This window comes from Penaeus monodon, chromosome 10 (assembly GCF_015228065.2).
Source record: "Penaeus monodon isolate SGIC_2016 chromosome 10, NSTDA_Pmon_1, whole genome shotgun sequence".
Lineage (NCBI taxonomy): Eukaryota > Metazoa > Arthropoda > Malacostraca > Decapoda > Penaeidae > Penaeus > Penaeus monodon.
Genome location: NC_051395.1, coordinates 1,810,011 through 1,822,351, shown reverse-complemented (window position 1 = coordinate 1,822,351; position 12,341 = coordinate 1,810,011). Strand labels below are relative to the sequence as shown.

General features: G+C 50.5%; 1 protein-coding gene across 1 annotated transcript in view; it reads left to right on the top strand.

Annotated features, from left to right (window-relative positions):
• Positions 1-1,661: 1,661 nt before the first annotated feature.
• The window catches only part of LOC119578195 (dynein heavy chain 10, axonemal-like), a gene marked incomplete at its 5' end in the record, with an annotated part of 34,543 nt that continues 23,863 nt past the window's right edge, over positions 1,662-12,341 (top strand). Inside the window, 21 exon segments of the mRNA XM_037925930.1 lie at positions 1,662-1,770; positions 2,504-2,595; positions 2,991-3,158; positions 3,816-3,939; positions 4,196-4,354; positions 4,893-5,129; positions 5,276-5,437; positions 5,676-5,913; positions 6,286-6,446; positions 6,644-6,768; positions 6,897-7,068; positions 7,270-7,503; positions 7,656-7,897; positions 7,999-8,098; positions 8,208-8,333; positions 8,477-8,640; positions 8,785-8,876; positions 9,677-9,805; positions 10,059-10,187; positions 10,617-10,954; positions 12,210-12,341. The exon segment at positions 12,210-12,341 is cut by the window's right edge and continues 38 nt beyond it. Of these exon segments, the coding sequence (XP_037781858.1) occupies positions 1,662-1,770; positions 2,504-2,595; positions 2,991-3,158; positions 3,816-3,939; positions 4,196-4,354; positions 4,893-5,129; positions 5,276-5,437; positions 5,676-5,913; positions 6,286-6,446; positions 6,644-6,768; positions 6,897-7,068; positions 7,270-7,503; positions 7,656-7,897; positions 7,999-8,098; positions 8,208-8,333; positions 8,477-8,640; positions 8,785-8,876; positions 9,677-9,805; positions 10,059-10,187; positions 10,617-10,954; positions 12,210-12,341 (3,433 nt within the window).

Genomic DNA, 12,341 nt, shown 5'->3' with positions numbered 1-12,341 from the left:
TGAGTGCGCCCCCACGCCCCCTGTTTGCTCACGCGTCCCCGCCCGCCCTACTCTCCTGCACTCTGCCGGCGCCTTTGGGCACACCGTGCGCAGTAGTGGAGGGGGGGGGGGTTGGAGGGAGAATGGGGGGGGGGGAAAAGTGGGGAAAGAATAGCAGGGGGGGAGGGGGGAAGTAGAGGAAAAGGGGTGTGTTGGTGAGAGTAAGACAGCGTGAGATAGAGAGAGAGAATAATATAAATGTGTGTGTGTTTGTTTGTCTGTTTGTGTGTTTGTTTTCAGTGTGCTTGAGCATTAATGATCACATAGCATGTCTTTGCATGTTTGTATGGGTACAGAGTATGTATGTAAAATATATAATATATAATATATATATATTATTATCCATATAAACTTATATATATTATATTATATATCTATATATATAAAATAATCTAAAATTAATTATATATATATATATCATATATATATTTATACTATATACTCTTATATTATATTATTAAATCAATATATATATTTTCTATTATTATTATTATTTTATTATATATATATATTATATATATATATATATATATATATATATAAATACATATATATAAATACATAGATAGATCGAGAGAGAGAGAGAGAGGGGGGGTCAGTATAGCTATGGAGCCATGATTTCAGCGACCATATTTTAAAATCTAACCTTTTACCTTTTCATCCATTCCCTTCCTCATGTCCCCTCCTCCTCCCCCCACCTTCCCCCCACGCTGACACATTTCCTCTCCCCCTCCCCTCCCCTCCTTTCCATTCTCCGTGCCATTATCTCTACTTTCGTCTCCTCGCCTTCCTCCCACCCTCACCCCTCTCCCTCTGCCCTCACCTCTTTTTCCTCCCACCCTCACCCCTCTCCCTCTGCCCTCACCTCTTTTTCCTCCCACCCTCACCCCTCTCCCTCTGCCCTCACCTCTTCTTCCCCTTCCCCCTCCCTCTGTCTCACCCTTTCTTCCCCTTCCCCCTCCCTCTGTCTCACCCTTTCTTCCCCTTCCCCCTCCCTCTGTCTCACCCTTTCTTCCCCTTCCCCCTCCCTCTGTCTCACCCTTTCTTCCCCTTCCCCCCTCCCTCTGTCTCACCCCTTCCCCTTCCCCCTCCCTCTGTCTCACCCCTTCCCCTTCCCCCTCCCTTCTTTCCCACCCCCTTCCCCCTCCCTCTGCCTTACCCCTTCCCCTTCCCTTCTTCCCCACCCCCTCCCCTTCCCTTCTTCCCCACCCCCTCCCCTTCCCTTCTTCCCACCCCCTCCCCTTCCCTTCTTCCCACCCCCTCCCTTCCTTCTTCCCACCCCCTCCCCTTCCTTCTTCCCCACCCCCTCCCCTTCCCTTCTTCCCCACCCCCTCCCCTTCCCCTTCCCTTCTTCCCCACCCCCTCCCCTTCCCCTTCCCTTCTTCCCCACCCCCTCCCCTTCCCTTCTTCCCCACCCCCTCCCCTTCCCTTCTTCCCCACCCCCTCCCCTTCCCTTCTTCCCCACCCCTCCCCTTCCTTCTTCCCCCCCCCCTCCCCTTCCCTTCTTCCCCACCCCCTCCCCTTCTTCCCCACCCCCTCCCCTTCCCTTCTTCCCCACCCCCTCCCCTTCCCCTTCCGCCTCCCTTCCTCCCCACCTCCTACCCCCCCCCCCCCCTCTGCAGTGCCATGATCTTCCGGCACTGGATGGAGCTGGACGACGGGACGGCAGTGCTCAACCCGGCGCCCACGGCTGATGACGACACCCTGGCCGCCTGCACCTTCTACAGCCAGGTGAGAATCGCGCTCTCTCTGGTCCCGCGATTTGACGTTTTTGGAATCTCGGTCGTTGGTGGGGGGGGGGGGGGCTGTTGATGGGTTGAAGATGGTTGAATGATGATGTTCCATGTCGGGGAATAGGGGAGGGGGGGCTGTTGATGGGTTGAAGATGGTTGAATGATGATGTTCCATGTCGGGGAATAGGGGAGGGGGTATTCGGAAGCGTGTTGGTTGTGTGAGAAATATTGTGATTTTCATGATTATTCTCATTGTTATCTGCGTATCATCATTACTAATTCTACCGTTTATTAATACTATTACTACTACTGTTGCTGCTTCTGCTATTGCTACTACTACTACTGCTACTACTACTGCTACTACTACTACTACTACTGCTACTACTACTACTACCACTTTATCATCATCATCATCTTTATTATCACCATCATTATCATCATCATTTTTATCATCATCACCATCTTTATAATCATCATCATTTTTATCACCATTATTATCATTATCATTTATGTTATGTTAATAACTATATTAGTGACTATGGGTGATGATTACAAAATTCATAATGGTAATGACTGGCTTATAAAAATTAAATGATGGTGATCGTAATAGTGACCGAGATTATTATCATCATTATTATCAATTATTATTATCGAGAATATTATTATCAAATTATCATTATTATTTATCAACCGAGATTATTATTATCACTATAACAGTGGGTCCCTTTCAGGTGTCGACGGACCCTCGCCTCCACGACGCCGTCGACAGCATCCAGAGCACTTTCGCGTCCGTCATCCAGGAGCTCGACAAAGAACTGCAAAGGTGAGGAGGAACAGAGCGAGAAAGAGGTGTTTTGCCCCTGAGAGTAAAGCAGTGAAGGAAATAAGAATTGTTTGTGGTTTTGGTTATCTATGTTATGTTATATTTCTCTGTCTCTGTTTCACTTTGTCTTGCTGTATGTCTGTGTCTCTATGTCTGTCTCTGTTTTTCGCTCTCTCTCATTTTCTCTCTCTCTCTCTCATTCTCTCTCTCTCTCTCTCTCTCTCTCTCTCTCTCTCTCTCTCTCTCTCTCTCTCTCTCTCTCTCTCTCTCTCTCTCTCTCTCTCTCTCTCTCTCTCTCCCTCCCTCCCTCCCTCCCTCCCTCCCTCCTTACCTCGCTTTCTCTCTCCCTCCCTCTCCCTCTCCCTCTCTCAAAGAGTTTTCCTTCCCTCCTTCAGCTGGTACTCGTACGAGCACGTGTGGCGACGCGACAAGTCCTCGACGGTGACCAAGTTCTGCGCCCGCGGCCCCTCCGTCAAGCAGTATGACGACAAACTGCGCTTCTACACCCACTTGGCCTCGGAGCTCTCGCAGGCGCCGCAGCAGGTCACCCACGGCTGCGTCAGGTATTGGGGAAGGGATCGTTGCATAGGTTTTATTATTATGGAGCTAGCTCTTGTCAGGAGTTAGGTAGAGAATGATGATTACTCTAGAAATTTCTTCCTTGCCTTTCTTAAGATGCTCTTCGTGTGCTGAGGGCTAAAAGTACAGTAATACACATCGTTTTGAGTCAGCCGACTATGGATACCATTGTATATCAGAGGCAAACACCTTGTAAATGCATTTTAAGCCTACGAGTAATAGGCCATCACTTAGAAGACGTCAAACTCATTGTCCTTTGTAAGAATAGGATGATGGTGACGATGATAATGACAAAATTGATAATCGAACGAAAAAAAGATGCCACTATCATTTCTTTATTGCCTCCGCCAACAATTACGTAACAGCGCCGACTTTTCGTTCTGCGGATCAAGTAGCAGGGGTACGCAGAACGACTATGACCATGAAGAAATGTAGGTAGATTGCGAACCGCGTACGAAATTACAAATTAAATTAAAGAGATTGATTAAATGCATCGAATGGAATAGATGTTTGAAAATTCACTCATGAAGAATGTGGTAAGCATATGTAGGTTTTAACATTATAAGGAGTTCCTAGTTATGAATGGTGTTACATAATGTTATGTATTTTTTTCATCACACTTGATCTTTGACCTCTCTCAGCCTGGACGTAAGGAAACTAGTGGGCCAAGTGGTGGGTCACACCAGTGAGTGGGTCAAGCTCCTAGGAACGGGACTCATGAAGGAGGCGAGGTCACGCCTGCAACACGTGCTGCACAAGGTCACGGTAGGTCCTACAGCCTTAGTCACATGTCTGAACGACGGAAACAATCTCTACAACGAAGTAATCTGGCCTGCTCCATACGCGTAAAGATCCATCATAACCAGTTTTCATCTCTGTAGTATTATTATTGCACTTCGTATATAAATAAAAAACGTTTAACGCCTCACCTCCATTTGAACTGATGTTCCTCAATATCAAAATCCCGAAGCAGGCAGGACGCGACCAGACGCTCATTGTTCCTCCTCTTTCCCTCCTGCAGACGGTGAACAAGGACCTCCAAACAGCCCCCGAGGATCTAGTTGCTCTGACGGTGGTGATGCGGGCCGTGGGGCGTGTCAGCCAGGACCACGCCCACCTGCACACGGCGCTCCTGGATGTGCGCCAGATGTTCCACACTCTGCAGGTCTACGGCATCGTGGTGAGTCTCTTGCGTGGGGCGTGGGTGTCTACATGAAGGGACTCTTAGGTGTGCGTGGTTCGGTCTTCTGAGGAGGGACAAAGTGGATTTTCATCGCAATGGGATTTTTTCGCACTCAAACTCCCCCTTATTTTCGGTCTTGGTCCTTTTACATGAGCAGTTGATTGAGTTTAGGGAAATTAAGCTGAAAATTGATTTAATAATTTCTGTACATGTAGAAGAAAAGTTTAGCAAAGAATTCATCAGGTGAATAAAGAGAGACTTAAATTACGATCTCGGTTTTGTTAGATAAATTACACACACATGCAACAATACACACACACACACACACACACACACACACACACACACACACACACACACACACACACACACACACACACACACACACACACACACACACACACACACACACACACACACACACACACACACACACACACACACACACACACACACACACACACAGAGATATGAATAACATTAAAGGAAGTCTGCGATGCTTATCCTCACATATAAATAAGCGTTTACTTCCTAGGTCCCGAGGGAGGACCACGAGCAGCTGGAGGAGACGTCGGCGCGCCTGGATGTGCTCCACCACACGGCGACCTCCGTTCAGAAGAACATCGAACCCGTCCAGAAGTTCTTCCTTGCCAACACGCAGAAGAAGGTGGCTGACTTCAGCGCCGTCGTGCAAAAGTTCTGCGAGAGGTTCGAGTCCCAGGGACCGGGCGCCGTCGGGGAGGACCTGGACAAGGGCGTGGCGCTCCTGAAGGCAAGGCAGACAAGGCAGCAACGTTGTTTTTGGCTCCTAAATGTAGTTACCAAATCAGTATTTGAAAACTAACTTCTCATAGTTCCGAGTGAGAGAAAGTAGATTTATGCTCGGACTCTTTATCAGCCAGAGCTTCCCTCCCGCAGGAGTACACCGAAGAAGTTTCTCAGCTGCTGGATCAGCGTCGCGTCCTGGACGAGGAGGAGGACGTGTTCGACCTGGCGGCGACGCAGTACCCGGGTCTCGACAGCGCTATCCACGTCATGGACCAGATGAGGGACGTCTTCAACGTCTACAAGCAGCTCAGGGTATGTGGCGCGCGCACGTGTGTGTGTGTGTGTGTGTGTGTGTGTGTGTGTGTGTGTGTGTGTGTGTGTGTGTTTGTTTGTTTGTTTGTTTGTTTGTTTGTTTGTTTGTTTGTTTCTTGTTTGCTTCAGTGTGCTTGAGCATTAATGATCACATAGCATGTCTTTGCATGTTTGTGTGGGTACAGAGTGTGCATTAAGGAAAAGCCTGACCTGAACGTGTTTCCCCGACGGCGCTCAGGCCATCGAGACCACCTGGCGCACGATGCGGTGGGCGACCGCCAAGCTGGACGAACTCAAAACGCAGGTGGAGGAGGTGCGGGAGGCGCTGCTGGCCTGCTCGGGGGCGCAGGAGACCGAGGTCGGACGCTCCCTCCTACAGCGCCTGAGCGACCACACCACCAGCCTGGAAGTAACGGCGGCGCTCAGGCAGCCGGCGGTGCAGCCGCGCCACTGGCAGCACCTCGTCACCGTCGCAGGTAGGGGAGCGCGAGCCTCTTAGACTTCGCCGTGGCTTTTCAGAACAGATAATAGTTCGCAACTCTCTCCTCACATTCGTCAAACCTCTCTCTCTGTCCTCACATTCGTCAAACCTCTCTCTCTGTCCTCACATTCGTCAAACCTCTCTCTCTGTCCTCACATTCGTCAAACCTCTCTCTCTGTCCTCACATTCGTCAAACCTCTCTCTCTGTCCTCACATTCGTCAAACCTCTCTCTCTGTCCTCACATTCGTCAAACCTCTCTCTCTGTCCTCACATTCGTCAAACCTCTCTCTCTGTCCTCACATTCGTCAAACCTCTCTCTCTGTCCTCACATTCGTCAAACCTCTCTCTCTGTCCGACCCGCCGCAGGGTGCGCCGGCGGCTGGGCCTCGGCGTCGGGGCTGGGCGGCGTGAGCGTGTGGGACGTCTTGGAACTCCGGCTGTCGCGCCACCCGCTGCTCGTCGCCTCCACCGTCGCTGCCGCCGTCAGGGAGAGCCTCCTCAGCAGCCAGATGAGGGAGATCACCAGGGTAGTGTATCAAGCAAGGCTTTTGGTGGAATTCTAATGGTCTGAACCGTTAGTCTTCCTCCCCGTTGCCTAAAATGTCAAGTTTACAAGAATGAAGCAATCACAAAACTCTCAGATCCTCTTGTTCCCCAAATCATCTTCACTGAGTTCAGTGAACAAAAAAATGAATAATCCATCAAAAAATTACCTTCTTCGCAGTTCTGGCAGCGCGCAAGGCTGTGCGTGCTGACCACCAGCTCGGTGTGGCGGGTGGAAGGCCTCGAGGACCAGCTGGCGACCCTCCAGCACCACAACCTCGCCCTAAAGACGCTCAGAGCCACCAAGTAAGAAGTGAAGGAGGGATGCGGGCGAGTTGGAAGAAAAAAAAGAAGAAAAAAAATCATCTTCATTACTCCTTATTTATGTTTTCTTCTTTGTCTTTGTACATTCACGTTTTCCATTTTTCTTTCAGGTACTGCAAGCCCTTCGAGGAAGAGGCGAGGCGTCTGGCCAAGACTCTGGTGGCGGTGGGCGACCTGCTGGAGGTGTGGCAGGCGGCCCAGGCTGACATCTCTCTCCTGCTGTCAGCCGCCGTCAGCAGTCTGATCGAGGGCTCTTCTAACCTACGAGTCAAGCACAGACAGGTAAAACCAAGCTGAAAAGGAAACACTATAAAGGTGAAACAGATATTTAAGGGCGAGTGAATTAGTGAAGATAAAGATGAACTATATTAATAAATGTTCACTCACTTCTCAGAAAGTCACACAGCTCGACACGACAGAGAATCCTACGGAACACTTTTTTTTTTTTTTAACTAATCCCGGACGTCGCTCGCTCGCTCCCAGCTCCTCGAGAGGACGGAGCGCCGATCCTTCGTGCTGGAGCTGGCGGCGAATCCCTCGTACGTGGAGGAGGTGTCGGCCCTCCACGGCCTCGCCCGCCGCCTCATCGCCGATCTCGCCGACGCTCTTGCGAGACCTCGAAGGCAGTGCCCCCGCCTGTACTTCCTGACGGACCTCGAGGTGATGGCTCTGATGGCCCAGCCCTCGCCAGACGCCCTCGACGGCGTCATCGCCAAGGTCAGTCTTCCTTGAAGGAGAGGTGCTTCCGAGGGCCGGAGTGCATGTCAGGTAGAGCTTTTCTGGCTTCGCTGAAACATGGCATCCTTGCGGCATCTTGGTAACTGGCCTTACTGGTCTTACTATTTGACGGCCTCGCTTATGCCTTCCAGCTGTTTAACCACGTGGTTGCGGTAAAGCACGCGGACGACGCCGTGACGGGCCTGGTGAGTGCTGAAGGAGAACAGCTGAACTTCCCTGAGGCGGTCGCCCTTGTCGAGGACGTAAAGAGCGGCGAGGAAGCGGGCGTGAATGTAGGCGTGGGCGTGCAGCAGGTTTTGGAGGCGTCACACGAGGCCATGAAGAGCGCTGTTCACAAGGCCATCGAAGAGTTAGGGAAAGAGACCAAAATGCAGTGAGTTGTCATTTCTTCAGTTTTCTTCTCTGCAGTATTATCACACGTCGCAGTCTTATACATAGTCACTTTTCATCATCGTTTATTCATCACAATCACAGACGCGCGATGCTGCAGGAGACGCCCACGGCGGCGACGACGGTAGCGTGGCGGGTGTGGTGGGCGGCCAGCGTCGACCTCGCTTTGCACGCCCGTGCTAAGGTCAGTCTGCGCGGAACGATAATGAAAACAGGTGTCTCGTTTTACCACTGGAGAATGATTTATAGAAGGATAACAAGTGGTTACCTAGTGCTAACACCATCCTCTGCAGGGAGACCGTCAAGCAGTGAGGCAGACGCTCAGCGTGATCACGGACGACATCGCCGTCGTCCTGGCAGCCATGGGGCGGGGCCACGGCGCGTCGCAGGAGCAGGACGCCCCCAAAGACGAGCAGGAGGTGAGGGCTAATGAAAGACACTCGGACACACACACGCACACACACACTCACACTCACTCACTCACTCAGCTGATTAATTATCTTATTTGTTCAGATCGTTCGGTTTGTTTCACCCACTAAGAATTGCTCGCCCTCTCGTCCAGGAGGAAGCAATGCCCCTGAGTTCGGCAAGGACGCCGGCATCTGTTTGTTCTCAGGGCACCAGCAGGAAGGGCTCCCTGCCGCCCCTGCCCCCGCCCCGCATCCTGCCCCTGCTGATGGCCACCTTGCACGCGCGCGACGTCGTGGCAACGCTCGTTCGCAACAAGTGGGTCGAGCAGACTGCAGTTCATTTAGTCTGATACGCATTACATTCCGTCGCATGCTCTATATGCACCCTCATTTGAGATTTTGTGAAGCTGAAACCACAATGATCCCGGTGTTGATGATGATGATCTCGTTTTCGCCGCAGCACAAGCACCTCCCGGAGCTTCACCTGGTCGGCTCAGCCCCGGTACACGTGGCAGCCCCAACACGCGCTCCTCCAGCTGCGCGCCGCACACCGTGAGTGGCTGCGAGAGGGTGACTTGGGAGGAGGGGGAGGAAGGTGGGGGAGGGAGGGAGGGAGGGAGGGAAGGGACGGAGGAAGCAAAAGGGGGAGGGGGTGATGGGAGTGGGAAAGAGGGACGGAGGGAAAGAGAATGGAAGGGGGAATGAAAACAGGGAATGGGAGGAAAAGAAAGGGAAGGAGAGAGAGAGAGAGAGAGAGAGAGAGAGAGAGAGAGAGAGAGGAGAGAGAGAGAGAGAGAGAGAGAGAGAGAGAGAGAGGAGAGAGAGAGAGGAGAGAGAGAAAAGAGAGAGAGAAAGAGAGAGAAAGAGAGAGAGAAGAGAGAGAGAAAGAGAGAGAGAAAGAGAGAGAGAAAGAGGAGAGAAAGAGAGAGAGAAAAGAGAGAGAGAAAGAGAGAGAGAAAGAAGAGGAGAAAGAGAGAGAGAAAGAGAGAGAGAAGAGAGAGAGAAAGAGAGAGAGAAGAGAGAGAGAAGAGAGAGAGAAGAGAGAGAGAAAGAGAGAGAGAAAGAGAGAGAGAAGAGAGAGAGAAAGAGAGAGAGAAGAGAGAGAGAAGAGAGAGAGAAAGAGAGAGAGAAAGAGAGAGAGAAAGAGAGAGAGAAAGAGAGAGAGAAAGAGAGATGGGGGGGGGGGGGCAGTGTGTGAAAGACGCGGAGGGTTGGGTGGTAAAAGAAAAATGTACACTCAACTATGTTGCTTCAGTAATAGCATTTGTATGGCAGGAAGGCCTTGTCCTAGCCCTGACGAGGGCCACTACCTTCCCTATGTCTCCTGAGGACACTTTCTCTGTCCCTCGTAGGCGCCCTCGACTACGGCTACGAGTACAGCGGCTGCGGCCCGGCGGACTATGTGCTGACGCCGCCCACAGAGCGCTGCTTGCTGGCGCTCTTCACCGCCGTCGCCGCCCACTCACCGCCCCTAATGCTCGGTACGACGCCCACGACCACTACTATAAATAAGTCAAGGCACAAATTGGCTAACGCGATGTGTTTTATATGACAATTTTTTTTTTTTTTTTTTTTTTTGCTGATACCGAATATTGTGTTTTGATAATCTAGGTAACCAAATCCAATATCATATAAGTAGAAGAACAAAAAATACGATATCAAAGAACATACACACTTCGAGAGTTATTTTGTCAGCATCACGTCTCTTAACCCCGCTCCCCTCGAAACCCGCAGGCGGCGTCGACGGCGGCTGCGGGCGACACAGCCTGGTTTCGACGGCGTCTCACCTGGCCGGGAGACTCATTACCTCATTCACGCTCTCGCCGCTCACCTCATCGGCGAGCCTCACGGCACTCCTCACAGGTCAGGCGCGGACGACATGGCTTTACCTGACCAGTTGCTTCATGTGATGAGGCTTAGGCTTACACTTAGATGAATTAGATGAATCGTGTTTTGTTGACTTGACACAACTTAATGTGGTTAAAATTCAGAGCTGTTGATGTATACAAATGATTTGATTTCATTTGTTTTACATTAATATAAAAGGCACAAAAATGCATGTGTTTCTTTTAGTTTTTTTGTGTGGAAATATTGTAATTTCGGCAAAACGTACATAATATCGTATTAGATGTAATATATTAACTTAATATACTAAACTATGTCTGGATTTGACTGTGTTTCATCAGTGTTTGCCTTCGTCCCCCTTGTGGTCTGGCCTTTGCTGATGGCACGAATCGAACCTGCATGGATTTTAGCAGCTGGGATGTCAATGCTCTTTTTCGTCTCCTGCAGGATCGGTGGTGGGCGGATCCTGGCTGGTGCTGCGGGCGTGCACGGAGGCCTCGCCCAGCCTGCTGGCCACCCTCGCCTCGACGCTGCTGCTCATGCACCGCGCCCGCACCCACGACACGGCCACGCCCGTCATCCCGATCGCTGGCCAGGAAGCCGCGGTGCACCCTGGCGTCGCCGTCATCCTGTGTGGGAATGAAGCGTCCGTCCGGGCGAGGGGCAAGACGCCCGCCCTTCCGCACTCACTCGACACCCTCTGCCGCCCCGTCAGGGTGTCCGCGCCGCCGCCACGTACGCTCGTCTTCGCCTGGCTCTTGGCGCACGACGTACCCAAGGCGCAGGTGAGGACTTTAGGCCTTGAGATGAGAGGCCCGCCGTCAGGTGTCGCGATACAGTGGTGTGGGACTTCTTTCGCGTGACACTTGGTGACGCTACTTTTGTCTGACCTCTAAAACATATATATAGATACATAGGTGGATAGATAGATAGATCAATGATTAGATGTGTAAACTGATAGATAGATAGGCAGATAGATAGATAGGTAGATGGATAGATAGATAAATAGATAGATAGGTTGACAGGAAGGTAGGTATATAGATAGATGGATCGCTAGGCAGATAGACAGACAGACAGACAGACAGACAGACAGACAGACAGACAGACAGACAGACAGACAGACAGACAGACAGACAGACAGACACAGATAGATAGACAGACAGACACAGATAGATAGACAGACAGACACAGATAGATAGACAGACAGACACAGATAGATAGATAGACAGACAGACACAGATAGATAGATAGACAGACAGACACAGATAGATAGATAGACAGACAGACACAGATAGATAGATAGACAGACAGACACAGATAGATAGATAGACAGACAGACACAGATAGATAGACAGGCAGACACAGATAGATAGACAGGCAGACACAGATAGATAGACAGGCAGACACAGATAGATAGACAGGCAGACACAGATAGATAGACAGGCAGACACAGATAGATAGATAGACAGACAGACACAGATAGATAGATAGACAGACAGACACAGATAGATAGACAGACAGACACAGATAGATAGACAGACAGACACAGATAGATAGACAGACAGACACAGATAGATAGACAGACAGACACAGATAGATAGACAGGCAGACACAGATAGATAGACAGGCAGACACAGATAGATAGACAGGCAGACACCGATAGATAGACAGGCAGACACAGATAGATAGACAGGCAGACAGGCAGACAGGCAGGTATATGAATAGATGAATTGCTAGGCAGATAGATAGATAGATAGACAGATAGGCAGATAGATAGACAGATAGGCAGATAGGCAGACAGATAGACAGATAGGCAGATAGGCAGATAGATCGACAGATAGGCAGATAGGCAGATAGATCGACAGATAGGCAGATAGGCAGATAGATAGATAAATAAATGGATAGGTAGACAGACAGAAATATGTATAGTTGGGAAGTAAACAGACAGCCAAACAGGCGGATAATTGAATACACAGAAAGATGGACAGATAGACAGTCGAAAGTGCGACCTTCCTCAAGAGTCCCTCCCAACCCCGGCAGGAGGCGAGCGAGGCCGTGGCGGAGGTGACGCGGCAGGTGCTGGAGTCGTACCCAGGGCTCGCGAGACCGGGTCTGCGTCTGTACCAGCGGGTCACCAAGGAGGTGGTGTGTTCGATGGCCGCCCTCGCCGAC